The sequence below is a fragment of the Lepisma saccharinum genome, chromosome 25 (assembly GCF_977018435.1).
Source record: "Lepisma saccharinum chromosome 25, izLepSacc3.1, whole genome shotgun sequence".
In the NCBI taxonomy this organism is placed as follows: domain Eukaryota; kingdom Metazoa; phylum Arthropoda; class Insecta; order Zygentoma; family Lepismatidae; genus Lepisma; species Lepisma saccharinum.
Window position 1 is genome coordinate 49,532,758 of NC_139253.1, and position 27,853 is coordinate 49,560,610.

General features: G+C 38.0%; 1 protein-coding gene across 2 annotated transcripts in view; it reads left to right on the top strand.

The window, feature by feature from the left end:
* LOC145978700 (N-acetylated-alpha-linked acidic dipeptidase 2-like) overlaps nucleotides 1-27,227 on the top strand; it is a 61,038-nt gene extending 33,811 nt beyond the window's left edge. For both annotated transcript variants that reach the window (XM_083111498.1, XM_083111500.1), the window contains exons 12-18: nucleotides 13,991-14,079; nucleotides 14,901-14,991; nucleotides 21,130-21,271; nucleotides 22,482-22,598; nucleotides 25,221-25,302; nucleotides 25,839-25,931; nucleotides 26,458-27,227. In XM_083111498.1, the coding sequence (XP_082967624.1) occupies nucleotides 13,991-14,079; nucleotides 14,901-14,991; nucleotides 21,130-21,271; nucleotides 22,482-22,598; nucleotides 25,221-25,302; nucleotides 25,839-25,931; nucleotides 26,458-26,659 (816 nt within the window). In that variant the 3' untranslated portion in view covers nucleotides 26,660-27,227. The remainder of the gene's footprint in view (nucleotides 1-13,990; nucleotides 14,080-14,900; nucleotides 14,992-21,129; nucleotides 21,272-22,481; nucleotides 22,599-25,220; nucleotides 25,303-25,838; nucleotides 25,932-26,457) is intronic.
* The last annotated feature ends 626 nt before the right edge of the window (nucleotides 27,228-27,853 follow it).

Consider the following 27,853-nt stretch of genomic DNA (forward strand, 5'->3'; position numbering starts at 1 on the left):
CAAAAAAAATTAGCTTTGTTTAGAAATAAAATCTAAATCTTCCAAAAAAACATTTAAAGGTTATTGATTTTATTGTTTATTGATTTGGTTTATTTTACTTCGCTTTTCTGCCACTTTTGACTAATTCCAAAGATGGGGATGAGTAATGATATGATTAAATTTATGAATGGACACTCACAAACAGACATGCCCAGGCCGGGATTCGAACACGGTACCCCTGGCGTCGTAGCATTTAAAAGTTAAATTGATTAACATTTTATACATGGGTCAACGATAGTATTTAATTAATATTAATAATAATAATAATAATAATAATAATAATAATAATAATAATTCTTTAGATGAAGGGAAAAAATGGGCGAAAAAGGGAAATTTTACCCCTTGGAAAGGGAAATTGTGCTTACAGATTGTGGCAACACTGCTGCTGGGTTACCCCACATTGGTGTACACAAACACCACACGATCGTACGTAGTGCTCCCCGTCGTCTCGAGCAAGACGGACGAAGTACGTGTTGTGGGTGAATGGGGCAAGAATGAAGGACGCTACATGTGTTCCACGATGACAAGGCCCCAGAGTACATGGCCCCACCTGACGGCAGTGGTCAGGTAGTGAAGAGCACAGGCACGGGTGGCTCAGGAACGTCAGCTGATTGTACCACAGCGCCGTGCGGACGTGTGGGCTGATTGGAAGTGCAGCGTTAGGGAGCGTGTCAGTGAAAGAGCCGGTGTGGTGGTGGTGTGCTTGACGTACGACAATTGAGTACGTTGTTTCGAAGCCGTTGTGACCAGTGTGTGTGTGTGTGCCACCTGTGCACTGCAGTACAGTATTCCATAATTGGCACTATCCTCACCGTACCATGGAACGCTACACATTTGTAGAACTGAGGGACATGCATTTTGTCTACGGCCTTGCAGATGGCAATAGCCGAGCAGCTGCACGCCTTTATCGCGGACGGTATCCGGAGAGGCGACAACCCGACAGCAGGTTGTTTTCGAACGTGCACCGTACCCTTGGTGAATCGGGTGTGTTACGTGCAGGCCATCATGTCGGTCACCCAAGACATGTGCGCACCGCGGCGGTCGAGGAGGACGTACTTGCTCGCGTGGACGACACACCGTCCACTAGCACCCGTAGCATTGCACGTGCAGTGGGAGTATCACAGTCGACAGTGTGGCGTGTCCTTCATGATGATCTGCTGTATCCCTATCATCCACAGCGAGTCCACGCGTTGCAGGCTGGGGATTACCCACGACGTGTGGAATTCTGTTAACGACTGTTGCAGTTTTGTACCGACGATCCCAGTTTTTTGCGCCATGTGCTTTTCACGGACGAGGCAACATTCACCCGTGAGGGCATCTTCAATTGCCGAAACAGCCATGTGTGGGATTATGAAAATCCACATGCAGCAGTCGAGGTGCACCATCAGACCCAGTTTGCAGTGAATATCTGGGCAGGTATCATCGATGAACAGATTACACTGATAAACAATGAAATACTCCTTTCAATAAAACTAAGTGATCTTTATGTATTCAGATGTGCTGATAACGAATATCGCATCCGTTTTCTTGTATCACCTAAATTTTTGGCAGAACACCCACATTTTATAGTTATATGGTTTCAGGTCTCCGCACCCTGCTCCGCATCCGGCTTAACGTTTGGTTCCTAGCAAATGTATAAGAACTTTTCAGCGACCTTGTGTGTTTATGACTGGCACTTAATATTTAGTGGAGGAAACATCTGGCAGTAGAGAAATTTCCTGTTTCTCTGTTAAAATTTGTTCTTTTGTGGGTTAGTCGAGTCTTAACTTCCTTTCCGATAACTTCGCGAGTAGCCGTATTTTATGTTTGTGTATGTTCGTGAAATTGTGAATGTAATATTGTGTATAGTGAAGTGAAGTGTAAGTTGTATTTTAACAAAACGATAAGAGCATTCATATTGTTTTTTTAAAGAAATATATTATAACTCAATTAATAAGTTCGCCATGTCACGCAAATGTGTGAATAACCCGAACTTGTTTTGTTATGTTTGTGGGGAATTTACTCCGAAGTCACAGAAAAATACTATCACTCCTATAGTGAAAAAAACATATGAGTTGTATTTTGGAAGTAAAGTAGAGGAGGGAAAAAGCTGGGCACTAGGTAAAATTCGTTGTAATTGTTCGCGAACTTGACGTGGCTGGCTTAATGGCACTCACAAATCAATGCCCTTCGGAAACCCTGTAATATGGACAGAACAGAAAGATCATACTACGGATTGTTACATCTGTTTAACAAACATAGAAAGATATAGTTCTAAATCAAAACGTTCTATATTTTATCCTGATGTTCCTTCAGCCAAGAAACCTATGAGTCATGAGTTTATACCAATTCCTAACCCTCCTAAAGAATGGACAGTGGATGAAACAGAACCAAGCAGTGTTTCTCCAGATGACGAACCTGGACCCTCATATTCAAACACCGATCCAAATTTTCCTGATCCAAATATACCTCACTTTATTTCCCAATCCGAACTAAATGATCTAGTCAGAGACCTCAACCTTTCTTAAGTTCAAGCGGAATTATTAGGTTCTCGTCTCCGAGGGTGGAATTTATTACAAGATGGTGTTAAGCTGTCATATCGGAAACGCCAACAATTACTGACACATTTTTTTCTGTTAGTAATGAGTTAACTTACTGCAATGATGTAGAAGGTCTTCTGCAAGAACTTGGAAGGAGTCACCCAAACCCAAACGAGTGGAGACTATATTTAGATTCATCTAAGAATAGTTTAAAAGTAGTATTGTTGCATAATGGGAATATATACCCATCAGTATCCCTTGCCTATTCTTCCACCGTGAAGAAAACATATGAAAATATGGATACAATATTAAAAGTGATAATTTATGAAAAGTATGGTTGGCAGATATGCGGAGACCTCAAAATGATTGGTATACTGTTGGGCATGCAATCTGGGTTTACAAAATTTTGTTGATTTCTTTGCAAATGGTACAGCCGGGCAGAAGATTAACATTACAACATTTTGGATTGGCCCATACGAAAAAACTTAATTCCTGGAGAGAAGAGTGTTAGGAATCACCCTCTACTTGAGAAAGACAAGATTTTGTTACCACCGTTTCATATAAAGTTAGGGCTCATGAAAAATTTTGTTAAGGCTTTGGATAAACACAGTGAGGGTTTTGGGTATTTGAGAAAAACATTTCCTAATCTCAGTGATAGTAAGTTAAAAGAAGGCATATTTATTGGGCCGCAAATCCGTGAGATCATTCATGATGACAACTTTGTGGAATTGCTAACAGAAAAAGAGAAATGCGCATGGTTAGCTTTCAGACAAGTATGCTGTAATTTTCTTGGAAATGTGAAAGCTGACAACTACAAGGAACTTGTTATGAACTTGTTGAAGTGTTATCAGCGCATGGGGTGCAATATGTCCTTGAAAATTCACTTTTTACATTCGCATTTGGACTTTTCCCCCCCTAACTTGGGCGTGGTTAGTGACGAATGCGGCGAGAGATTTCACCACGATATTTCTGTCATGGAGAAACGATATGCAGGAAAATCGGTACAGAACATGTTAGCAGACTACTGTTGGAACCTCAAGGAAGAGGTTTCTGGTGGCAGTTACAAACGGTAGAGTTCGAGAAAGAAATTTTGAAAATGCGAGTAAAATTGTGTTTTTTTTTTCCTATTTTTGCATGACATTTGTTCATTCAACAGTCAAAATCGGTCCTATATATTTTTTTAATTTTTTTATATTTCATAGTTATTCACTTCAATATTTAAATCTAATTTCATGAGCAAACAAACAAAAATAATTTCAAATTTTGATGTATTATTACAAATGGAATTAAATTTTTATTAAAAACAAAAAATGAAAATCCGGGGAAAACGATAGGTGATACAGCATTTCTACTTTCAGATTTGGATTCAGCGGGGTCGAATTATAAATAATCACCTATTTTCGTTCAAAGGAGCAAAAAAAAGTTTGAATTTGTTCATCAGTGTTATCGATCCATACCTGCTGCCACCACGTTTAAATGGCCGCCTCTATCGCACCTTTCTTGCATCAGTCCTTCCAGAGCTGCTAGAAGATGTACCCCTCAACGTGCGACATCGTATGTGGTTTCAATTGGATGGAGCGCCTGCACATTTTGATGGCACAGTGCGAACCCTTTTGCACCATACCTACCCACAGCGCTGGATCGGCAGAGAGGGCCCCGTCCCCTGGCCCGCCCGTTCGCCTGACCTCACACCAATGGATTTCTTCTTGCGGGGCCATGTGAAAACACTCGTCTACGAGACCCCGGTGCCTGACAAGGAAACATTGGTAGCGCGGATACTTGCAGCATCGGCCGAGGTGTGTACCATGCCAGGGATTTTTGATAGGGTTCGCCAGAATTTCCTGCGACGCTGCAATGCCTGCATTGAATGTGGTGGTCGTCAATTTGAGCAACTTTTGTAACAACGTCAGTCCGGGGTACGACTACGTACTACGTACTATTCCTATCTGTAAGTGCACCTTTGCATGGCAATAAACCTCCTGTGCCCGTAGTTGCTGTGTTTGTCCTGCTGGCGCACGACCTCTGTGTGACAGCCCCTCGGTGCTGCTACGGGGAATCCCTCGTCCCGCATTTGTTGTCTCCTTGACAGGTACCATTCCCCGTCCGGTCCTCTTTCTCTTTTGTTGCACCGTGCTTTGTTCTTGCTGCGGTGTCTCCCCACTGTGTTTGGGGACTCCCCACGCGCTGCATGTGTTTGTTTCCCGCTGTGCAATTGTTACTTCATGCTTCATTGCTTCTTTTGTCCCTACCGTTGTCGATCGCTACCCTTTCCCTTCACTTGTCTTGCGGGACACTCCTATTTCCTTTGTGGAACCCCATGCGCATGCGTTGCGCAGCTACCGCCTAGTGTTTTTCGGATGGGCGACTTTGGTGTTCCTTTTGACTTCGTTTGTTCCGCCTTTCTATCTTCACTGGTACTGGCTGTACAGAGGTGTGAAGTTCATTTTCACACGTTTTCGGCGTTGTCTAGCTCCTCACGGAGGCATCTCTCGGCAAAGTGGAAGGGGAACTTTCGTCTCTATTTCATGGGAGGTATCTGTGGTTTTCTTTTGTACTATACCTTTAGAATCACCCTGTATATATTATTGTGCAGAGAAAATTTCGTGACTTTACTTTCACTTCCACCGCACGCCAGTCACATGCTGCAACCTCTTGATAGAGGTTTCATTGTATCCCTTAAGAAAGCATTTGCTATTGAATGTAACAAGTGGATTGTAAACAATCCTGGAAGCTGTATTACTGTTAATGAAATGTTTTACCTCTTTCGTTGTTCATATGAACGAAATGCAACAATTGAAAAGGCGAAAGTAGCATTCCAGTGTACAGTCATGGAAAAAAGTTCTTCCCCATAAGGCTTTAATAGGAGCAAGTAATGCAGGAGGGTAGGCAACACATATTGCACCCTTCGATGATCGGGTGATTTTGCCTGTCTTAACACCGAGAAATGTGTTCCACGCGAAGGTCAACATGACAGGAAAGCAAAGAGGGTCACGTGACTATTGGTTACGTGGAGTGTTGTGCTTCTCCACGTCCCCAGTTCTTGATCCACATTGCAGAAAAAGTAGAGCTGCATGCAATATATGAAAATAGGTTGTTTTCAACTACACGCTTAATTATGATTTTCCCAATTGTAAATCTATCAGACGTGTCTCCCGATTTAGTCGGGACAGTCTTTTACTTTGAATTCCTGTTTTTTCATAGGCGTAACTTGACGGGAGCAGAAAGGGCATTTGTAACCCCCCCAAAAAATCAGGTTTCTTAAAGCTGCTAAAACAGGAATTAAATACTATGATTTGACGCGTCCAAAAAAAGTATTATATTGAAAGATTGTTCCCAAATACGTAGATAGCAATTTAATACTTTGAAAGTGTCTCAGATTTGTTTATTATGTCACATCTTAGTGTGGCACAGGTCTACTACAAAAGTGGAATTTCGTAACAGAAATATGAACCCACTCCTTTTATTTCGTAGCCGATTTCATCTTGAAACTGAAATTAAGAATATTAGTTAACAAGGTAAAAAGGTAAAGTGTTCCCCTGTGCATAGCACCACGCCATGAAGGCGTATAGGGGGTGTGGGGGTAACGCCCCACACTTTCTTGATCCGGTCGTGAGTGGGGGTGATGTGATCAGCATCACGCCCCTGCCGCCTTTACCCCCCAGGGTTTCCCCCAGGTACCCATGTTATTCGACGCTGGGTAGACGCCGGGACCGCTTCCACCGTTAACAAGGTCATTGGTAAACAATAAAAAAATGTGTTAGACCCAATTCTTTAATACCTTATCATAATCTTTATCGCAATTTTAAATTTTGTTGTAAGTCCACTTTATGCAAAAAAAAAAAGGTAAAGTTCTCACCTGTGCTTAGCGCTACGCCATGAAGGCGTATAGGGGGTGTGGGGGTAACGCCCCACACTTTCTTGATTCGTTCGTGAGTGGGGGTGATGTGATCAGCATCACGCCGCCCCATACTTTCTTGATTCGTTCGTGAGTGGGGGGTGATGTGATCAGCATCACGCCCCTGACCGCCTTTACCCCCAGGGTTTCCCCCAGGTATCCATGTCATTCGACGCTGGGTGGGCGCCGGGGCCGCTTCCAACGTTAGAAAAGTTCCCGGGCTTGAACCGGCCGGGGATCGAACCCGGGGCCTATAGCATGGTAGTCAGACGCGTTACCGACTGAGTCACCGGCACAGATAGACTAATCTGAAATGCATACAGTTTAAAGTGGGATCCGAACCACTATGTGCGATCACCTGGTATCGTACCCGAGACCCCTTGATTACAAGGCCTTACCACTACGCGATCAGTGAGGCGCACACAATCTTTGTATTTCGACCTTTTTAAACCTATATGTATCATATAAGAGGTTGTTTAACGTTGCTATGCCTCTATGGATTATATATAGCCAGTATTCGAGCACATAGCGTCAGGTTTCATAGAATATAAGCTTCTCTTGCATGTTTATGGTTTCCTGTCTGCAGTAGAAAAACTGGCAGGTTCCCGTAGCTTTTCTTTCAATAGTCTTCCAATGGTTGCATATCATATCACTCAAATTTGATTCATTCGTTGCGAACACAATCCCCGATGGCGGAGTGGGATCGTGGGCGCCTTGTAATTAAGGGATCCCGGGTTTGATACTCGGTGGAGGAACATAGTGGTTCGGATCCCCCTTTAAACTGTAGGTCCATTCACGATTAGCCTAACAGGACATAAAGTGAACTTAAGACACCAAATCAAGCAACCAACACAATCCCGTTATTGTCCAGATTATCGAATCCAGAGCCTTCGTCGCGAATAACATAAGCAGGAAGACAACATGAAATAACCGAACAGAAACAGAACCTAAAACCTACATCGGATAGATTGGATTAAGTCGACGATACAGCACGGGTTCTGAAATGAAACAGAATACGAAAGTTGAGGGACCTCTATACGCACCCACTTTTCCTCCACTCAATGGGGAAGATATCCTTCTAGCTCAGAAGCCTTTACGTAGGAGTGCCCTGAGGGAACTTCAAGGCCACTACGATAAAGTGTTCTACGTGCAGCGGCGTATACTCTGGGTCATCTAGGTAATCGCAGATGACCCGGCTGTATTTCTTTTTTTTAATATATATATATATATATATATATATATATATATATACATTTCCTCGCAATATTCTTCCAAACCAATTTCGATGCATACATTTCCTTGCTTCCAGCGCGCGAATACTTCCAATCGTTTGCCACCGAATGTCCGGGAACCTTTCTCCAGCCGGTGGAATGACTTCAGGGAATCTCACCCTGACGTCATTCCTCCCGCTTTCCTTACAACCCTTGGCGAGGAGGGAGGAGAAAGGAAAGAGGGGGAGGAAACACTGCTTTTCAGGCGCGGTGATTCCGTGCCCAGGGTAAGCTCCTTCTTGTGAGAGTCCACCGGTCGCACTCTCAACCTTGAGAGCCTTTCCCGTTCCCTCCGCTCAACTAGGGAAAACATACCCGGTAGAGTGCGAAGAACAGGAAAACTGAATAACATGGGCAAACCAATTCTACGCTAATTTTCACTTTACATTTGCTTCTGTCTTGCTGATTTCTGTTACTTGAACATAAATTTATCAAAAGGGAAAAGCTTAAATATTGAAGATGAAGCAAACTGAATTAAAATTCAAGGCTTAAGCAATTAAAGCACCTATTTGCTGACTCCCCCCATCCTTGTATTTACAAAAGTAGTGATTGTTTCTCCTCTCTAATCTTCAAAAGCAGCGAGAATACTTATCTCACGGAACTGAATATTTTTTTAAAGGGAAACCCCCCTCCCCGAAATCCTACAAATATTTAATTTAAAAAGTGTATAGTGGTAATTCATTTTACTTCATTAGCAGGATTAAACACTTTGCTTAATACGTTCTAATAATCTGAGATTCATCTTCAGGACTTCTAACCCCACTGTTTCAAATTTATGTGGCGGCTGATAATAAGGGATGATCCTCATCCCGAATTAAAATTCTGACTCTGACCTGCAATGATTCGAACTTTTAAAAACCTGTCAATTCGAGCTCGGAAAGGGATTTTTTTTATTATTCATAGGGAATTTCATTCTGAGCCAGGAACACAACAACAGAAGTTTGGCGCGTGAAACTGAATGCGTGTAGTCGTTGGCTTCGTGCTGTGCTTCGTGTTTATTATTTATTTAGGTGTTAGTGTTTGTCGTGATAGTGCTGTGTTAAAGGGTAATGGATGTGATACAAGATTTGCTGGTGAAACCTTTTGGAACAAGATCTTTTCAGGAGAAGTTGCAAATTGTTAATACAGGTAGGCCAGTGTCATCGCTTGAACTTATTTCTACACACAAAGACAAAATCGGGAATATGTGAGGCATTTTCGCAAGCAAATTATGACAAAACACCATGGTTGACAGGAAGTATAAGTGTTAATAAGCTTTGCATTTTTGTTCGCCGTGCTTACTTTTCGGGGCTGAAAAGAATGTATGGACGCGTGACTGTAATCTTTGCAACACTTGTGCCAAACATGAAAAATCCAAAAGTCACATAACTTCCTTTGTTAAGCTGCAATCTTTCGCCCAGACACGTATTGACGTGCAACTGGACAAACAGCGTGCTTTGGATGTAGTACAGCACAAGTAATCGGGTCCTGGAGTAAGTTGAATTTTGCACTTAAATTAATATTGCGGGTTTTTATTTCACTAGTGCACGTCTTTCATTTTTATATTTCACAGGCTGTTTTTTTATAGCTTTATAATACTGTCTTGTTTTATTATTTGAAATTCTACGCGTATAGTAAACTGCAATAACGAGAATTAATTGATTGTGATCGTAGCAATAAGACAAACATTCCGACACAATATTCCTAAATCCAATATGGAGCGTGACATAAATTGCACGGAAACTTTTGGAGTTTGAGGATCAAAAGGTCGGAGATTACCCACTCGTTAGAACCAGCATACGCCACTGTCTACGTGCAATGACGGGACCAAAACATACGTCAGATAGCTGTGTTCCTCCTTATTTCGTACGCCATTGATAACTGGAACACGTGACCTCGTCTTTGGTAGAGCACAAGCCTGCTTGCTTGCCACCACCCTTTAGTTCAGTGACCTTCGCCCGTAGTCAGCAAGAGTGAATGACTCACCAGATACTTGTTGTCTGTGAGGCTACACAAGAATAGATATTTCGTTAGTGGCTGTAAGTATTGTTTCATCTGCAGTTATATCAGTTAACATTTCAATAGTTTCCTAATGGTTACGTTAGTGATAAACATGTAAATTAGTTCTCGAGAGTGAACGTTTTATCTATTTGAACGGGGGATTTTTATAGAGCCTGCATGTATTATTTTTTCCTGAAACAAGAAGAAATTCGAAGACGCAAAAAGAGTTGTATAAGAGTAGTTAACAAAAGGAAAAAAGAAGAAGAAAACGAAAATGTAAATGCTGAAATAAATTATGGTAGAGATCGAGTGAATAACATTTTGTCATGGGGCCTCCTCGATGGAGTAGTGATAACGTCGTCGCCTTGTAATCAGTGGATCCCGGGTTTGATACACGATGGATGCACATAGTGGTTAGTATCCCACTTTAAACTGAAGGTCGAGTCCAGATTAGCATATCTGTGCACCAAACCAAAACTAAGAAAGAAATTGTCACAGTGTAAGAAAATTTCATGTTCAACCAGATACGAAACAAAAGGGAATAATATATTGCAGGTTGGAGTTCACATCTGTAGCATCTAACCAGCACAATTATGAATCGCAACATATCGTATGAGATCCATTTTTATTATACATGTATGATAATATAAGAGAAGTAGAGGAAAGAGAAAACCAAGCGAAACACGGACGCCTTCTCCAGAATTTCAAATCTCGTTACATAAGGTTCTGGGTTGGAGTCCCGAACAGGCATGACTTTCTTGTTCTTGCCCTTTTATCTGCTTCATTTCATCATAATTCATCGTTATGGTTTACCTGCAGGGGAAGAATAATGACAATAATTGCCAATACAAAGCCAATGACAAACAGAACAACTCGATTACGGAGGTGCCAAGAAGAAACGAGACTTGACAGTTTCTCCGCCACTCGGTTTGTCGAATTGAAAATTGCTGTCCCGTTCTCGGTCTCGACTAGTTAAATATAGAAATCGAAAATGTATGTGAATGAATATACATGTATTTTATATATTCCGGTTTTGTAGGAGATTTCGTGAGAGATGAAATAAGTACTCTTCCATCGTATTTATTTTTATAATTTTTATTCCCTGTTCGATGATCGCGACGATAAGGACGAGTGACCATTACACGAAATTGATGACGAAATAGTCAAACACCCCCGACAAGGACGGTACTCAAAACCGGGAACTTTGGCGACGATATCGAATGTCAATCACTTAATGAGCTTGACCACCGAGCCTGCTTAATGTTGTTTCTCTCAGGAAATTCGTAATAACTGTCAATATCCCACATTCACTATCATTTTCTTCATAATTTATCTTATTGTTGTGATTAACCTGAATTCAAAGAATTAGTTGAAAGGCAAAAATGCAAGATTGAATGTCTCTGATGTTACTTCGTGCCGAATAATATGACGTGGTATTATGATATGAATTTATTAATCATATAATATGCCTATTCATTCCATTGATTGATCCCAATTGAGCACACAAAATATGCTATAATGTCCACTCCATGGAGGAGTGGTTAGCACAGCGCGCTACGATGCCATGGGTCCCTGGTTAGAATCTCGACTTGGGCGTGGGTGTCCTTGGTAAGTGTCCCTTCATCAATTTCATCATAGCATCACTCATCTTCATCGTCGCTATTTGCCAAAAGTGAAAGAATAGCAAATCTAAATAACAAACATCCAATCAAATCGAACATCTCTACCGATTTAATTCTATACGGTACCGAATTCCCACTTTATTACTGCATCTTAAGTCATTTTACAGCATCTCAATTGTTTTCCGATTCGAAAACATTTGGAATGTTGTCTTGTGCAGTTGATTGTGCATTGTTTCGTTGTTTGGATTGTTTAATTAACGTCGCATTAATTAGTTTTAGACCAATCGTGACGGGGGAAGCAAGAGCACAAAGAAAGCGAAAAAGACAAGGAAGAGACCACGGCTTTCTTTAAAGATAGCATCCCGTGAATACAACTCAAGTGACTGCAGAATATTATGAATAAAATTTATTTCGCTTTTTCCTTTTATTTCTGTTTCAGTTATTTTACTTCGCTTTTCTTCTACCACTCGCGTTACTCGTGTCGGTGAGGAAGAATTATAAACTCGTGAAATGGACGATGGTACAAAAAAATATATGCCTCTCCCACGGTTCGAAACTGTCAGTACAAAATATTGTCTTATATTTAAAATTTACGGGCAAATATGGTTTGTCAGGTAGCAATTTTCGCTTATCTCTTTCTCAAGGGGTTCCATTGCCTCTCTGATGTCGTAGTAGTAACGTCTTCGCCATGTAATGAAAGGCTTCCGAATTCAATACCAAGTAGAGAGGCTTTGGTTCGAATCCCATTTTAATCTGTAGGTCCAGTGCATGAACTAGACTTAAACAATTAACGTGTGGCATGTGGTCTGTGATGAGAACCATCATTTCAGCGAACCTTCTTGACAATGACTCTAATATCACTTGATAGAATAGTATTTCCTTACGAGTAGCTCTTGTCAAGAAACCAGTTCCTGAAATTTTCTTCTGGAGGCATCGTAGCACCCAGCTGTTTGTTGTGGCTGGGGCACGAGTCATGTGACTCATGCTATCAAAGCTCAATCCTTCCCGAGAAGTCAGAATCACCAGGCAAACTTAAGCGAATATTTTGTTATTTGGGTTGCATAAACAACAGGCTTTAAGACGTTACGAAATTCTACGTCCCGTGGCCCAGGTATTTTTTTCTCAGACTGTACAGGAATACATCCATACAACCCTGACATTTTCACAGACGAAGATTTCCTACCTGCAGCAGTAACAAACCGACCAGCTGTGACAGTGCACCAGGAGGAAACCAGTCATTGCTCAAATATTTCAATTCAGCCTCATGAGGACGATGTTCAGCATCCGAGGAATTCCAATGCTAGTGCAGTGTCTCAAAGTACAGACTGTCGAAGTGACAATGGCAGCAACAGACAGTCAGAAGTTGACCTACGAGTATCTCCTTCTGAATTATTCCCCCTGGCCACAGCCAAGCATGAGTTGAAGCGCAGTAGGTGCGGAAAGAAATCCGAAATAATGACATCATCACCATATCTAGCAACATTGGAGTCTGCATCATCCCAAAGTACGGGGCCAAGAAAAGGAGGCAAGCGTTGCAAAGCGAAAAAGGGCTTGAAATTTGAAGTAGCTGTACTTTCCAAATCTACAGACCTTCAAGAAGTTGTCAACTGCCCAGGATGCCACGAAATCTACGGGGAACCAATTACAGAAGATTCAATGTGGAGGTTGCGAGCAATGGTGGCATGAAGGCTTCATATGAAGGACAGGGTGCCTTTCAGTGTGACAGAGGTTTTATTTCCTTCATCTCCACGACACTTTCAAGTGCGTACTTTTAGAGGACGTGTTGCGTACTCTTTAAGGACTAGTCCCCTGAGAGTATTATTTTGCATCCATTTAAAAAGATAATTGTATAACCTATATTTTGTTTCCATTCATTTTATTTTTAGTTCCATACGAAAGTAAATATACTGCTTAAGAAATAGGCGCAGTTGTTTTGTAATATGACTTTAAACACTAAGTGCGTACTCTTATAGAAACCTACCCTATTTTAAAATTTATATTAACTTCAAAGTTATAATGCATTCATTATTAATGAATGTAGTTTATATTCGATACGGAACCAAAATAAATATGTTGTTAAAATAAATTACGGCAGAACTTTCTGAAAAATAAAAGTAATTAACAATGAACGTATTTTCGAGATTTGGATGTATTTATTTATTTATTTATTTAAAGATATGACACTACAGGCAAATGCCCACCTACAGTGTCTTGTATTACAACACTGTTTGGTACACAAAATATGCAATCAGCAGAATTCATAAGGTACAATACTATGATAATATGATAATATGTGTTACAGTAATATAAAAATTAATATAAGATTAGATATGAAAAAGAAGTATAAAGTAGTAACCTGACAGGTGAGGTTAGAACTTACACATGATAACCAAGAAAATGACCAAGGAAAAACATATGAGCTTCACCTAACATATAAACGATGATATATATAGATGTAATGATAGTAATTAGTAAATAACATAAAAAGAAAAAATAGGATGGACTCTTTCGGAATGTGTATTGATTTATTGCTATATTTAGGTCTTGTATTTCTTGGTGAATCTTCAGTATCATTGAAATGTATTATTTGTGAAAATAAAATGTAATGCGAGGGAAATAGCAAAATATTTCAATGAAATAATTATCTCATTGTTTCTACTTTAGGTATCGGATCCTATTCAGACAGAACGAAAAGTGTACGATGTATGGATGGAGTACGAAAATCAAGACAATAAAGCTAAGCAGGAGATCAAGTACGTAATTTTTATAGCTACCGTAACATACTAAATTAAAGAAAAAGCATATTATGTCTAAATATTATGAGGAATTTATACATGGAAGTTGATATGCATGTTTTTCTTCATCTTTTGACCTAAGGAATCAGGGAAGAAACATAAGACCAATGCGTAAAATTGGAAGAAATATCATAGAGAATCTTATCCTGCTCATTAGGCCTATATGTATTAAATGCAGTGACATAGATAGCTAACTATATTAAGCTATATTATGTGTGAATCAAGCACGAACCTTTAACCTTGGTATTCTTCAAAATATTTTTTTCTTATTTATCCTTATTACTTGTTAATTATCACGTACTTGAAAACTAAAAAGAATGTGTGCAGACAGTTCTCATTGGTTTTATAATCTTCAGTTATTAACACAATTTTTATGTGAGGAGTACACAACAACAAAATTTGCTGTCTATTACTAAGTCAATAAATACATGATACAATTCGTATAATAATGTATTAAATGAATTCAAGTAAGGCATTGTTAGCGGAATAAGTAAGATCGAAAATATTCACCTTACTAAAACTGTGTGTTAATAACGAAGATAATTTGAATTACATGCTTTCGTTTCTGTATAAAAAATATGTCAGTCTAGAAAATTGCTTTTAAAAAAAATATCAACTTAATTTATTACAAGATTTAAATTAGTTGATTTCGTCGCTATAAATTAAGGGAATAATATTTAATAGAGCTAAGCAATATGTTCTTTGTAATATTTTTAATGACATCTATCCCTTTAATATTTATTTGATAGATGTTAAATGATATTCATTTGTTGATACAGAATCAGAACACTTGGATCAGGCAGCGATCATGCTCCATTCGCTTTCTATGCTGGAGTTCCAGGAATAGACGTTTGGTTCAATAAGGATGTGGTGAGTATACAGAAAGAATGAAATTTCTCATTCGTTGGTTCGTTCACCATTATATGTTCTATCACAGTACATTATTTTCATGTCGATATTAACGCCATAAAAACCCCTTTCGCAAATTCACTTCTGCAATTTTATTACACAATAAAAGTATCTTATATTCGAAGAAGTTCCAGTTATTCATGCGAATGTGTCCATTACAATGTGCTATAATGTACTATCTGTCCAGAAAGAAAATGCTCGGTTGATGGTGGCGTTGAAAGCAAAACTTCAAATATGAAAAATATTAAGGTCAAATGTGTGACTGAACACACCATTCCCACTTCAAGTTTTTTTTTTTTTTTTGAGACTAACATATTCTCTTTTCTGGGACATAAGTTTCAATAATGTAATCCATAAGGATCTCCGTGGGTGGCAAAAGGTAAAAAAATGTATCGGTCTGGAGAAACAACTACATCGGAAAGAAAATAAGCGAGAAGAAATTCGCGTCGCCAGTAGTGAAACAATTCGAAAACTTACATGACATGTAAATAAATACTTACCAATAGAAGGTGTAGGTGACTGGTTAGCGTTACGGCCTCACGATCTGAAGGATGCGTGTTCGACTTTACGACTTTATATGTTATTCGACAATAAATGCAAGTTTAGGCATTTAAGGGAAGTGTAGGGCAGTAGGGATCATGCACAGAAAAGCCTGTTTTGCCCGGGATACAATTCACACACAGGAAGTTAGTTCCTTGATCGCTTGCAATAGGACGTTACCAAAAGGGTCGTGGAAGTGTGATCTCTGCCTCAACGTGTAGCATCCACGGAACGATATATGCCTATATGACGTCACACATTGGTTCAATCACGTGGATCCATAATCCAAACCTCCTTGCAATGGAGAGACGAGTAATTTTGTAAGCAAGGGATGTGGTCGTCGGGCGGGGGGAGGGGGGGGTGATGTGATGATAGTCTTTCAATTTTTAAGAAACGTTTGTATGTGGATAGGGAATGATGAGTGCAGTGATACCTCAATGCATGCATACAAACGCCTGAAACTACACAATCTTTTAAAGTATGAATCAATATAAATAATTTATTATTATAGAAACTCAAGGAATATAAATGGCAAACTGAAAGAAACGTCACTTTTTGAAATGACAGCTTGACCCTAGGTTACTAACAAATCGAGCATTAACACTTGCGTCTGTGTTTGGATTTAGAGGCAAGATTTAATAGCACAGTAAACCAATGATGCACTAAGCATAAAATATTAGTTCCATCAATTCCATGCAAACACTAGTTTTAAATTATACACTGTTTATTGTTTTTGTTATTACATTTATTTTATTCGTCTCATTATATGGTTTAAAATTTATTAAAGTAGTTTTGTATTGAGCAGTTTAAAAACAATTTGCAATTTGTATTAAAAATTAAAAATATTTGTCATCAAATACGCAATAAATATTTCACAGACTTACATTAATTCGCATTCTATCGTTTAAAAAAAATGCTGTACAGAGAGAATTGAACCGGGGACCCTTCGTGTGGTGGGCAGGTATCGTAATGACAGGACCACACCGTCCTTCTTGATTTACTACTTATATGCCCGTACTCATGTGTTTAAACCATATTGCAATATTTTATCTGATATTCACAGAAAATATTTCATACAATTAAACTGATGTTTTTCGAAACTACGAAACATTGTTTTCTTGTTAACTCTAAATATTGAATAGCAGGGAATTTAGAATTCGGTCACAGACAGGATAACCCATGTCGTGTATGATTCAACAGTCTTACTCCCGGAAGCCTGCGAGCATGAGCATGCGCAGTTCAACGATTGGCAAGCATCGCACTCTCTGCCTGAAACTACAATTCACAGAGTCAACGCCAATGTTCTCACAGCAGTATGACGTCATCCTTGGTTAATTTGCAGCGGAGTGCCCAGGAATTTGTAAACGAGGTGTAGGGTTTTCATGACATTTTTTTAGAAAAAAAAAATAAACCCCTATTTTACCTCACAGTTTGTCCACGAATATTTCTCTGTTCACCTTATTGCCTCATGTAGGAAGTAATTGGTATTGGAGAAGTTATGTGGAAAAACACATCCCAAGTGATATCGACAAGTAATTAGATTTATCAGAATAAGAGTTTTCATATTCTCCCTCTTATAAATGTCCAAAAGCAACAATTCTACTAAATTAAAAATGTCGATTCTACAAGAGATTTGAACCTGCGACCGTCAGACAACTGGGCCAGCTCTTTCACATTTTCCCACTTCATCACTCGATCAAACCAATTTGAAATTTTGTCTTAAGAGTCGTCAGAAATCTTGCAAACTTCATTAACATACCTGCTGTTTCTCACTAGTTTATTTTTACAACCTGAAATAGACTTGAGGTCTGCAACTCTGAACTAGACTTGTGTGGTAACTTATTCTCTCCAGTCTGATCTAATGTGACAAATCTCATGTATTGTAAATGCAAAGTGCCATTGTTACCTGTTGCAAATAATTTCTCATACAGACGTTAGTTAAAGATTTGGCCACATCCACAGAGAATTTTCTTTCTGGACAGATAGTACAATTTAGCACAATTTTTAGCAAAATTTTCAAGTAATAACAAACGTTTATGTATGTCAATTAAAATAATTTCTGGAATAATGTCAGCCTGTAGAAGATGTGTAGGTTGATACTTCTCTGATATTAGTCGACATAGGCGGATCCAGAATTATTTCTGGGAGGGGCACTGAACAAGCATAATCATAATTATGGACGTCAGCAGGATTTTTGCCAAGGAGGAGCAAGCAAAGTACATTTATTTTTACAAAGTTTGTATTTTCCCCTTAATAGCATTACCCTCACAAGAAAACAATCAAGTTTGAAGTTATATGTTCCTGCAAACGTCCTTATAACAATTAACATAAATTACTGTGAGTGAAATGAAATTATGTGTAAAATATATAATTTTAGGTTAACCTTTACTTCGCAAGGGGAACGTGGCCTACACGTACCCCACCCTTCCCTTTCGAAGGTCCATGAACATAAAAAAAGCCATCGGATGTAACATTACAAATATGTGTAGATTTTATACATATTAAATGTAGACATGAAGTATTACGTATTGCGAGATTTTTCAGTGAGAGAAGTTTGATAGAGTTTGCTTTAGGTTAACTTTGTGGTCAAATATCTAATCTGAACCGAATCTAGAGTTTAAAATAGGGCACAATGTAGGCTACCTCCACTGGATATCGAACCATTGGTTACAAGGCGATAGCGTTAGCATTCTTTGTTATGTAGAAGCAGTTTTACACTACTTATATTGCCAATGATAAAAAAAAATAATGGCAGTTGGAATTCGCTTTCTGGGGCGAAACTGTCATACACATCGTAACATTTTTACCTTACACTACCTGTAATCTCTTGCCTTAGTTTATTCTTTAAGGGTCTCCACAATCACCTACAGTAATCATTTTGTAATGTTGAAGTCCTGGATTTCGAGTTGCGCACTTTTCAGTATCTAACAACTACTGTACCTATTACAAACTTTCTATTTATTATTTGATTTGGAAAACGATATTAGTATAAGCACTATACTCTGTTCCAGCCAACTCTGGAGCAAGGCCACGCATAGCGTCAGAAAATGGGAGGAAATCGAGTGAGCAGAGCGAAGTACCACACGCCGCTGCGAAGGCTGGTAACTGCAGTGGCTCCCCCAGCCCTCCATGCAATCCCCTTCCTCTCACGAGTTTATTGGTGGAGCCGTTTCGCGTCACTACTTGCGCAGAGACTTGTTTTCGTTCGCCTGCTCTACAGATAGCGGGGACAGGCTATGAAAGAAATTGTTGAAGGATTCTATCCCATATTGTTCGATTTGTGTTCAGATATAACAATTTCCTCGTTTTCGGTATACAGTCATCCCTCTTGAGAGGGACACGTGCCCTCCCGCTAAATCCGCCAACGATAGTCGACATAAAATTCAGAAATGTACATTTTTACGCAGTGATTGAATTTGTGTGTTTAGATTGATTTTCTTGGTCTCAATGGATCAATGAGCAGGGCGGCGAGGCCCTGAAACGAGCTTGCGCACCCCTCATTTTTCTTCCGCGCCCCCTTCAGCGCCCGCTACGTTCAACTGAAAACACTATCCATTAGAGTGTAATATTATGTCATGTCATATCGAGCATCGAATGTTAGGTACTGAAATAAGACAGTTATTATTGTATGCATCAGGCAAGGACTGAAAGAGATGCCGATATACATAATTTCCTGTACTGGCGGCAGCCTCTATAAAGAGCAGAGGCCGTTTTTTTATTTCGTCAGGATTGTTGTTATGAATTTTTTCTTCCTTTGTTTCTTCAAGTGGTCTGTTTGTGGTTTTCGATAATTGCCTACAGATTAATGTGTTAGGTTTTTCTTTCTTTTTCTTTTTTCATTGTTGATAAACGGTTAATTTTCCGTCTATTTGTTCTTCCTCACACTGGAGCAAAACATCAGCTGCTTTCAAGGTATCATCAAGTCACTGACCAAATCGTGCGCGGGAAATTATTTGAAGGGCGTGGGTGTAAAACATGGTAAGTGACATTTTGGTTATTTTTGAGTTAGAAAGTACAATGCGCCATCCTTCAATTTTCGAGTGAAATTGCCATATCATACAATTTGCATTGGACTCAGTGAAGCCTTCTGAAATCGGTCAACACAACACAAAAGCAATTTATCTACAGTATAGTTTCTAATAACCTTTTTTCTTAATGAACTCAGAAATCAACAAAATGTCACTACCCGATCCCTTCGTTTAACTCGAGTTGTAACGTGAAGGGTAGTTTTCTTGTTAATACGTTCTGTGTATTTGTTCCACGTTAACATGTGTAGTAAACGTACCATTTCAGGCTTTTTCAAAGCCCGTAAGAAAGAGGCCCAAAGTTCACGAAGAAATTTTACAGTTCGTTGTTGGGGATAGTGCGGCAGAAGGGATTTTAACGCAGACGAAGTTGCTCCGCACTTGCGTTTTTTCCTGAGTGGCAGACGGAATATACAATGTACTATGTATTTAGTACCTCCATTGGTTACATTGAAAAGCTTCTAAAATTGTGTTCTTAAAGACAAGGATAATTTCATTTCTTATTTCACTACATAGTTCAATCAGACTGCAACGTGTATACACACTGTACGACCACTTTCTTGGAGTATAAGACTTAATACATATCATCATGTTAAGTCCAGGGGGAAGGCAAGGCCGGCACAGCCTGCCTGGAAAATGTATGTCAATCTAAAGTTATTACATTTCACACATACAATTTAATTTCAGTCAGTAACTTTTGTTAATCAGTGGCGGCTATTAGGAGTGCAGTTGCCCCCGCTTTTTGCTATTTTTACCCGCACTATGCTAAACTGTCCTCCACCCCTCGTTTTGGCACCTTTCTCTCGAGTTTTTAAAGGTTGCATGCGTGTTTTATGGTTTTCCTTATTTTCAGCATTGCACCCCCTTAATGTATTTCCGCACCCCCTCAGCATCCCTTGATGATTAATCCTGACGCCGCCGCTGTCTATGAGTGAACGAATTAAATAAACACTTCGATATCGTTTGGTGTTAAGATGTCATATATTTATCAAAACCAATATTATGTTAAAAGTATATCTCATATTAGACAAAAAACAGAGTATACTTAATTTAAGTTTATCATAGCTGGCCTGTAGTTAAAGGTGGGATTCGAATCATTGCAATCATAACATACACTGTCGGCGAGTCACTCAGCTGAATTTATCAAAACTATATTTTCTTCAATGGACAAACAGTAAGTAGTGTCATATTGAAATTGCGATGCTAACTGAAAATAATTTTTCTATATGCATAAACAATGCTTGCAAAATTTTGCTTTCAATTTTATTTCGATATGTAGGTATAAATTAACAAGCTGATTTCACAATATAAGTACCAACATTTATTTTGTTAATTCTGATATGTAGATGCAAACTTGAAATTTTCTATTTAGCCCTCCCCTTCCCCCACACACAATTTTTAATCTGAGGAGTAGTAGGTATAACTAACTATTACAGGCAAATAGATACAAATATGGAACTAGTATATTAACGTATGCGATATTTAGCAAATATTGTTGCCATGTATTAATAAAGTTATTTGATGTAATTTGCAGAAAAAAATCAAAGCTCAGTGGTATCCAAGTTACCACACAGCCTATGATACATTCACATATGCAGAGAAATTCCTGGATCCCAGCTTCAAAATTCATCAAGCCTGTAGTCAGATAGTCAGTGTCTTAGTTAGGCAGCTGTCAGGTGAGTATAAATACCCTTATTTGTGTTTTACTTCTGTTGAGCATGGTAAGTGTAGACCATAGGCGTGCGCAGACCCTCTGTTCGGGGTGGGGACTCTTGATGAGATTTCAGTAGGGTAAAGAAAAACCGCATTCATCACTGTTTATTGTAACGACGGGTGCGTATATAGTGTGTGTCCGGACCCGCCGAAAATCACTGTATAAATTAGAAGAATTCTAACTTCTCTGGCACCACCACCTAGGGCCTCCCCGATGGCGTAGTGGTAACGTCGTCGCCTCATAATCAAGGGATATCGGGTTCGATGCCCGGTGGAGGCTCATAGTGGTTCGGATCCTACATTAAACTGTAGGTCCAGTCCCGATTAGCCTTATTGTGCACAAAGTGGACTTAAAACACAAAATCAATCAATCTCTGGCACCAATTTTTCTCTGACCCCTTATTTCCTGTCTCAAATAAAATTAAAATAAAATATTCTTATAAAAGTTAATATTAATAGTAATAATAAAATAATTAACAAAAATATAAATCTGGTTCAGAGACTAATTTACATTTAAACATGGTTTCGTACAGTAGATTCAAAACAACTACACATAATATTTTCATCTCCAACAGTCGCGGTGATTAGAGGAACTTGGGAGGAGGGGGGTGGGGGGGGGGGCAGTTGCTTCCCTACTTTTTGCCACCGCACCATAGCCTCTTAATGCTAAGGTTTGCTTACCAAGAAAAATTAAACTCCCCTTACCCCTCAGTTTTGTCACCCAGTCGCCAATGTACGGGCAATTTATTCTGCAAACATATAGAGGTAACACAACTGCCGAATAAAGTGGACGTGTTAATAACAATAAATTTGCTACAGAACGACGTTGGATAGTTCAATTAGACAGTAAATAAAGCACCCTTTAAGCCTATGTACTTGCTTGGAACTTGAAAATGCTTGGAAGTACTTAATTTTTCGTTAAGGGCATAACATTGTTTAATAATGGTGGTAAGTTTGCTCTACACGAAATTTCTAAGTGAGAGTATATTAGGGGGGCAACTGTCCCCTCTTGCCCTCTGTGCTAACGCCTATGGTGTAGACTTTTGAACTGTGTTACATGTACACACAGATAGTGGACAATAAAAGAATTCCAATTCTTGCTTACAATTTAACTTTTTTGTTAGAATTTTCAAACACATAAAAATTGTACACCTTCCAAAATTATATTTGCAGATTCCCTAGTCCTTCCATTCAACTTAGAGAATTATGCATACAAAATGTCAGATGCTCTAAATTCTCTGTATAACAAAGGTGTAGAGCAAATTTTGAAAGAGCATGGATCTTCACTTGGTAAGTTAATGCGTACACATAGGCCTATATAACTTTCATTTAATCAGAGGCGCAACCATGATTTTTTGTCTGGGCGGGGGGGGGGGCAAGTACCAGGATAAACGTGCCAATAATAATAATAATAATAATAATTACAATGATAATTATTATTTATTATATTATATTATAATTATTATTACTATTTATTATATGATTTTATTATTATTATTAGTAGTAGTAGTAGTAGTAGTATCAAATATGTTGTTATCCTCGTAATTACGCAAGAAAGTGATAGAAGGCGGTGCCAAAGCATTTCTGTTCGAACAAACGATTTGGATTATTTTTCAACACGTTCAATTTCACATTAATAATGGAAAATAAGCACACAAAGTATTTTTGAAAGACAGAAAATGCTTGATACATGCGTTCCGAATATAATTATTGTTTTTACATTAACATGTAAACTTTCATGAACGATAGTATACGTTTCGTACATATGCAACCCCATAGTAAACCAAAAACAAAAATTACACAAATGTGCACGCTCCCTTTCCTCAAAACAATTGTTCATGCATTTAAGACAAAATAAATTAATTTTACTTCTCTCTTTCTTTGGTAATTTACAATGCATTACAGAAAAAATGATAGACTGCGAGCGAAGCAAGCAAGAACATTTTTAGATCGAATTTTCTTTGCAGACTAAATTCAATATTGATTTAATACGGTGCAAATAATTTCACGGGGCGCCATGGCATTATCTCTTTTCCAACTTTTTCATTTTGATTGTTCGGCGCGCAGGGCCGACTCCTTTCGCCCCCTACCTATGGTTTTGAACTTGATAAAACTAAGAAAAGGAGGCAATGCGAACGAAGTGAGCAAGAAATTGGAAATTGGAATTTTGGGCGGTAATTTTCCCTGCTGGTACCCTTGGCCATCAATGTTGCCCCCTTTCCCCCTAGAACTCATTTCCGTCTTAGGTTGGGAGCATGCCCTCCATGCCCCCCTGTGGTTGCGCCACTACATTTATTCAAATAAAGTAACATATAATATAATTTTATATCAAATATAATGTATATTACTGTAACATTAAATTATACTAATCATATGTAAATGAGCTATGCGGAAACCTATTCAGAAACTTATCTCCTCAGATTATAGGCATATTGATTTGAATTTTTTTCTTCACGATATTAAAATTATTAGGCAGTGTATAATAATTATTAAAAAAGTTTCAATCATTGTACTGAGGCAATAAGAACGGATAGTAATACTTTAAAAATCATATACATTGCAAAATTTATCTCATGAATGTTAGTAGTAATGTTAGTAGTAACACTATCAAGTTTATATATTACCAATCGATATTTTTGTGCTAATGGGTTACACGTGAAAGTAATTGTTCAAGAAAATAAGATTTTTGTGTGCAAAAGTTTAGATCTTATCAGATTCATTTACTTATTACTTTTTTCTTTAAGGTTGGTGTAATGATATTACCTGAAACTGTTATTGTTCTATGTTCTTACGTTTGATAGAAAATTATTTAAAATGGTAGAAATGAATTAAATTGGGATAACAGTGTAGTGAAATTACTGTGAAAATGACTCAATAATAAATTAGTTCACTGTACTTCTAGGCTTGTTGTGTAGTATTTAAGAGATGTTGTTATTTAGTAATTTTGGATCGTCTTATAATTTAATAGGAAGTTTAGTGCGTATTTTATTTACATTCCTAGTCTACTACATGAACTTATTATTCTTAGAAACTGTGAATGAATTACGGTCTCCGCCATGTCCCTCCTTTTGCAGACATTAGTCTTTCGAATTTCTTGCAATCATTTCGGAACATGAACTGATCGTCTAACGTGAGTAACACGAGATTGTATACGTGAAAGCTATCTGAGCACAAAAGATCCATGTTTCTTCCCTATATAGAATAGGAAATAATCTTCAGATTGGAAGAAAAAACAACCTTTGGGCTAATAAAAATAGGTTCGAATACTGAATACGTATTTATTCTATCTATGCAAATTAAGACAGCGCAGAACCACTACCCGCGGATGGTTACTTTGGTCCCTGTCTCGAAACATATAAACTTATGAATTCCCAACTCAACTGATCACATAACTTAACTTTCCTTGAAGTTTTTTGGTTTATAATTTTTCAGGATCTCGACAAGGTGAGTGCTGGGACCTTTTCGATTACATAAACTAGAATAGATTTTGTATTTGTACTCCCTCAGTAAACCTGTCACATATGTATAATCAATATATTTATTTTAGAAATAGGTTCAAATACTGAATACGTACTTACTCTATCTATGTAAATTAAGACAGCGCAGAACCACTACCGCGCGGATGGTTACTTTGGGCCCCGTCTCCAAACATATAAACTTATGAATTCCCAACTCAACTGTTCACACAACTTCACTTTTCTTGAAGTTTTTTGGTTTATAATTTTTCAGGATCCCGACAAGGTGAGTGCTGGAACCTTTTCGATGATATAAACTAGAATAGATTTTGTATTTGTTCTCCCTCAGTAAACCTGTCACATATGTATAATCAATATATTTATTTTATGGCGACAAACATACTAATGTTGAAGTTTTGGCTGTATTATAATTATTGAATTTTGTTTCTATTTGTAGAAAAGGTGAAGAAAGCAGTGCAGAACTTTACAGAAGCTACAAAATCTTGGCATAGAAGGCTGAAACGTGCAGATCTTACTAAGTAAGTTGGCACAAGACTATACGATTTGAAGATATTTGTAACATATCGCATTACACATATTGGAATTAATATTGCTGAGAGTGGTTCTGGACAGTTACAAACTTTGTGTAAAAATTAAGCAGCTGAAATAAGCGGGAATCAAAATATTAACGTCAATAAATTGGCAAACATGCACATTCGTGTATATATTTATGTGCATATGTTAGAGTACTCTGACGACACAGAAACACTCTAGACAAAACATACTTTGTATCTGTTGTAGATAATATGTTTCGTCTCATCAAATGTTAAGTGTTCGTGTATACATATAAGGAACTTGTTGTTACTGAGGTCGCGTGAAGTGTCTCGATTGTTTTCATGCTTTTACGGAATGGTTGCAAACTAGTCACGAAAGAAAACATGTTCATAGGTTTATCAGTTTGCACACAACACGATGAAAAATATTCAGTTTTCATTATTTTTAACTTATTTTCTATTGACGACTCAAATTAATACTCAAATGCTTCTTTTGTATTAATCATAATTTATGTTTTCAGCCCGTATATAGTACGAATGTATAATGATCAATTGATGCAAGTGGAGTCATCATTCATCCTTCCTAATGGTCTTCCTCACAGGAGTGAAATTAGGTAAAGTTACTTGTTACTTCAGAGTTGAAACTGAATTCATCCATATTGCGCATGCGTAGCCCAACTAATGTATGATATATACATTTTGAATAGTTGATTCTTCTTTTTATTGATTGAAGAGCACAAATTACTTGTATTTATGCAATTAAAATTATTCTATTAATAGTGCAGGTAATTTTGAATCATACAATAAGGATATTATCACATAGATTATTACAACACTCACTCACATATACAGTGATCGAATTGGAAATTTCTCTGTGGGAGCATGAGTAAGCGGTTCAGTATGAGAGGAGCAGCTATACTACACAAAATTATCCTATCTGTTATCCTTCCACCCCACATTTCGAGCACTGGATAAAAAGTTCAGTGTAAATGAAGTTAATTTTATGTTTTACATTTTATTGTTATATTTTGTTTTAATCACGCACGCGAAAAGTTAATATAAATTCTCATAATGTTTATATTAATTGAGAATCTGATTTTAATATTATCTTATTAATATGTTTTGTTATTTATAAAACAGGCATGTAGTGTTTGCACCAAATACATACAACAATTATGACACTTCTGGATTTCCTGGTGTAGTGGATCTCCTGCATGGCTTATCGAAAATGAAAGGCGAAAAATTGAAACAACGAGTAATGGAAATCAAACGGCATTTATCTGATTTACTTGTAACGATTCATCAAGCAACTGATCTTTTGAGACCAGTGGAAAATGTGTGAAACTGGACTCGATATATTCCAAAGAAATAGCAAGCAGGCTTCAGCGAATGTATAATGGTAACAGTACAAAGCTGAAACTAAAAATAACATAACAAAATATACATTTGGTCGAATAGAGTTACATGAAATAAAATATGCAACAACTGTTGATTTGCAAAACACTGTACTCTTCATCCAATGAACAACAGTAATAACGGGTTATTGAAATAATATTGAATTATACTGAACAATGTAAATTATATTCACCACAGGTGTTTGTACTTGCATGTATTTTAAACGAATACTTCACTTTACTTTAAATAACTCAAATCTTCTGTATGAACTGTTGATATGTGTATGAATGTTACAAAAAGTGTGGCTATTGTTGGAATGCCTATCCAGAATAAAGAAGCGAGAATGTGTTACATCTGGTATAACCAATTGACAAAGGTCCTCTGAAAAAAAAAAAAAGGTGTCGATATATTAGTCAAATATTTTTATACTGCAAACATTTTTCCACGTTCCTGTTTAACATGTTGTTTCCGTTCCAGTTGTAAAATGTTCAATAATAAAGTATTGCAACAACTTTTATGTGCCTCTTTTAATGAAGAATACCAAGCACCACTATATCGTATTTCCATGTGGGAATTGAAAATGTAACATTTTATTTTTTAAAATCTAATGAATTCACTGAACACCCTCTTTCCGCCCCGATCGCTTATTCGCTCTTGATGATAGATAACAAAAAAATCTTCAATGTATCACCATTCCTCTCTCTCTCTCTCTCTCTCTCTCTCTCTCTCTCTCTCTCTCTCTCTCTCTCTCTCTCTGTGTGTGTGTGTGTCGGTGTGTGTAATTTTTCCTTTTTCAGTAGTATATCTCTCTCTTTTATCTTCCATACACACATGCACAAATAACGTGTTAAAACCTAACGAAGAGTAGCTGTGTTACAAGTTACTTTGTGGAGAGAAGTTGGGTGGTATTGGGCCTACACTTTCAGACACAAATGGTGTTCATCGGCATATCTCTTGAATGCTAGTTGCTTGATTGCATTACTGTAATGAAATTAGAGCAACGTTTTGGTTCGATTGATAGGAGGTCTTATTTACTCGTGGTCGCCTCCCTGGGTGTTTGCAAATGCATGGAACGGCTCTGGGATTCATCCAGCCTCTTGCAAATGAGTACCTGATACAACGCCGAGATTTGAGAGGTAAA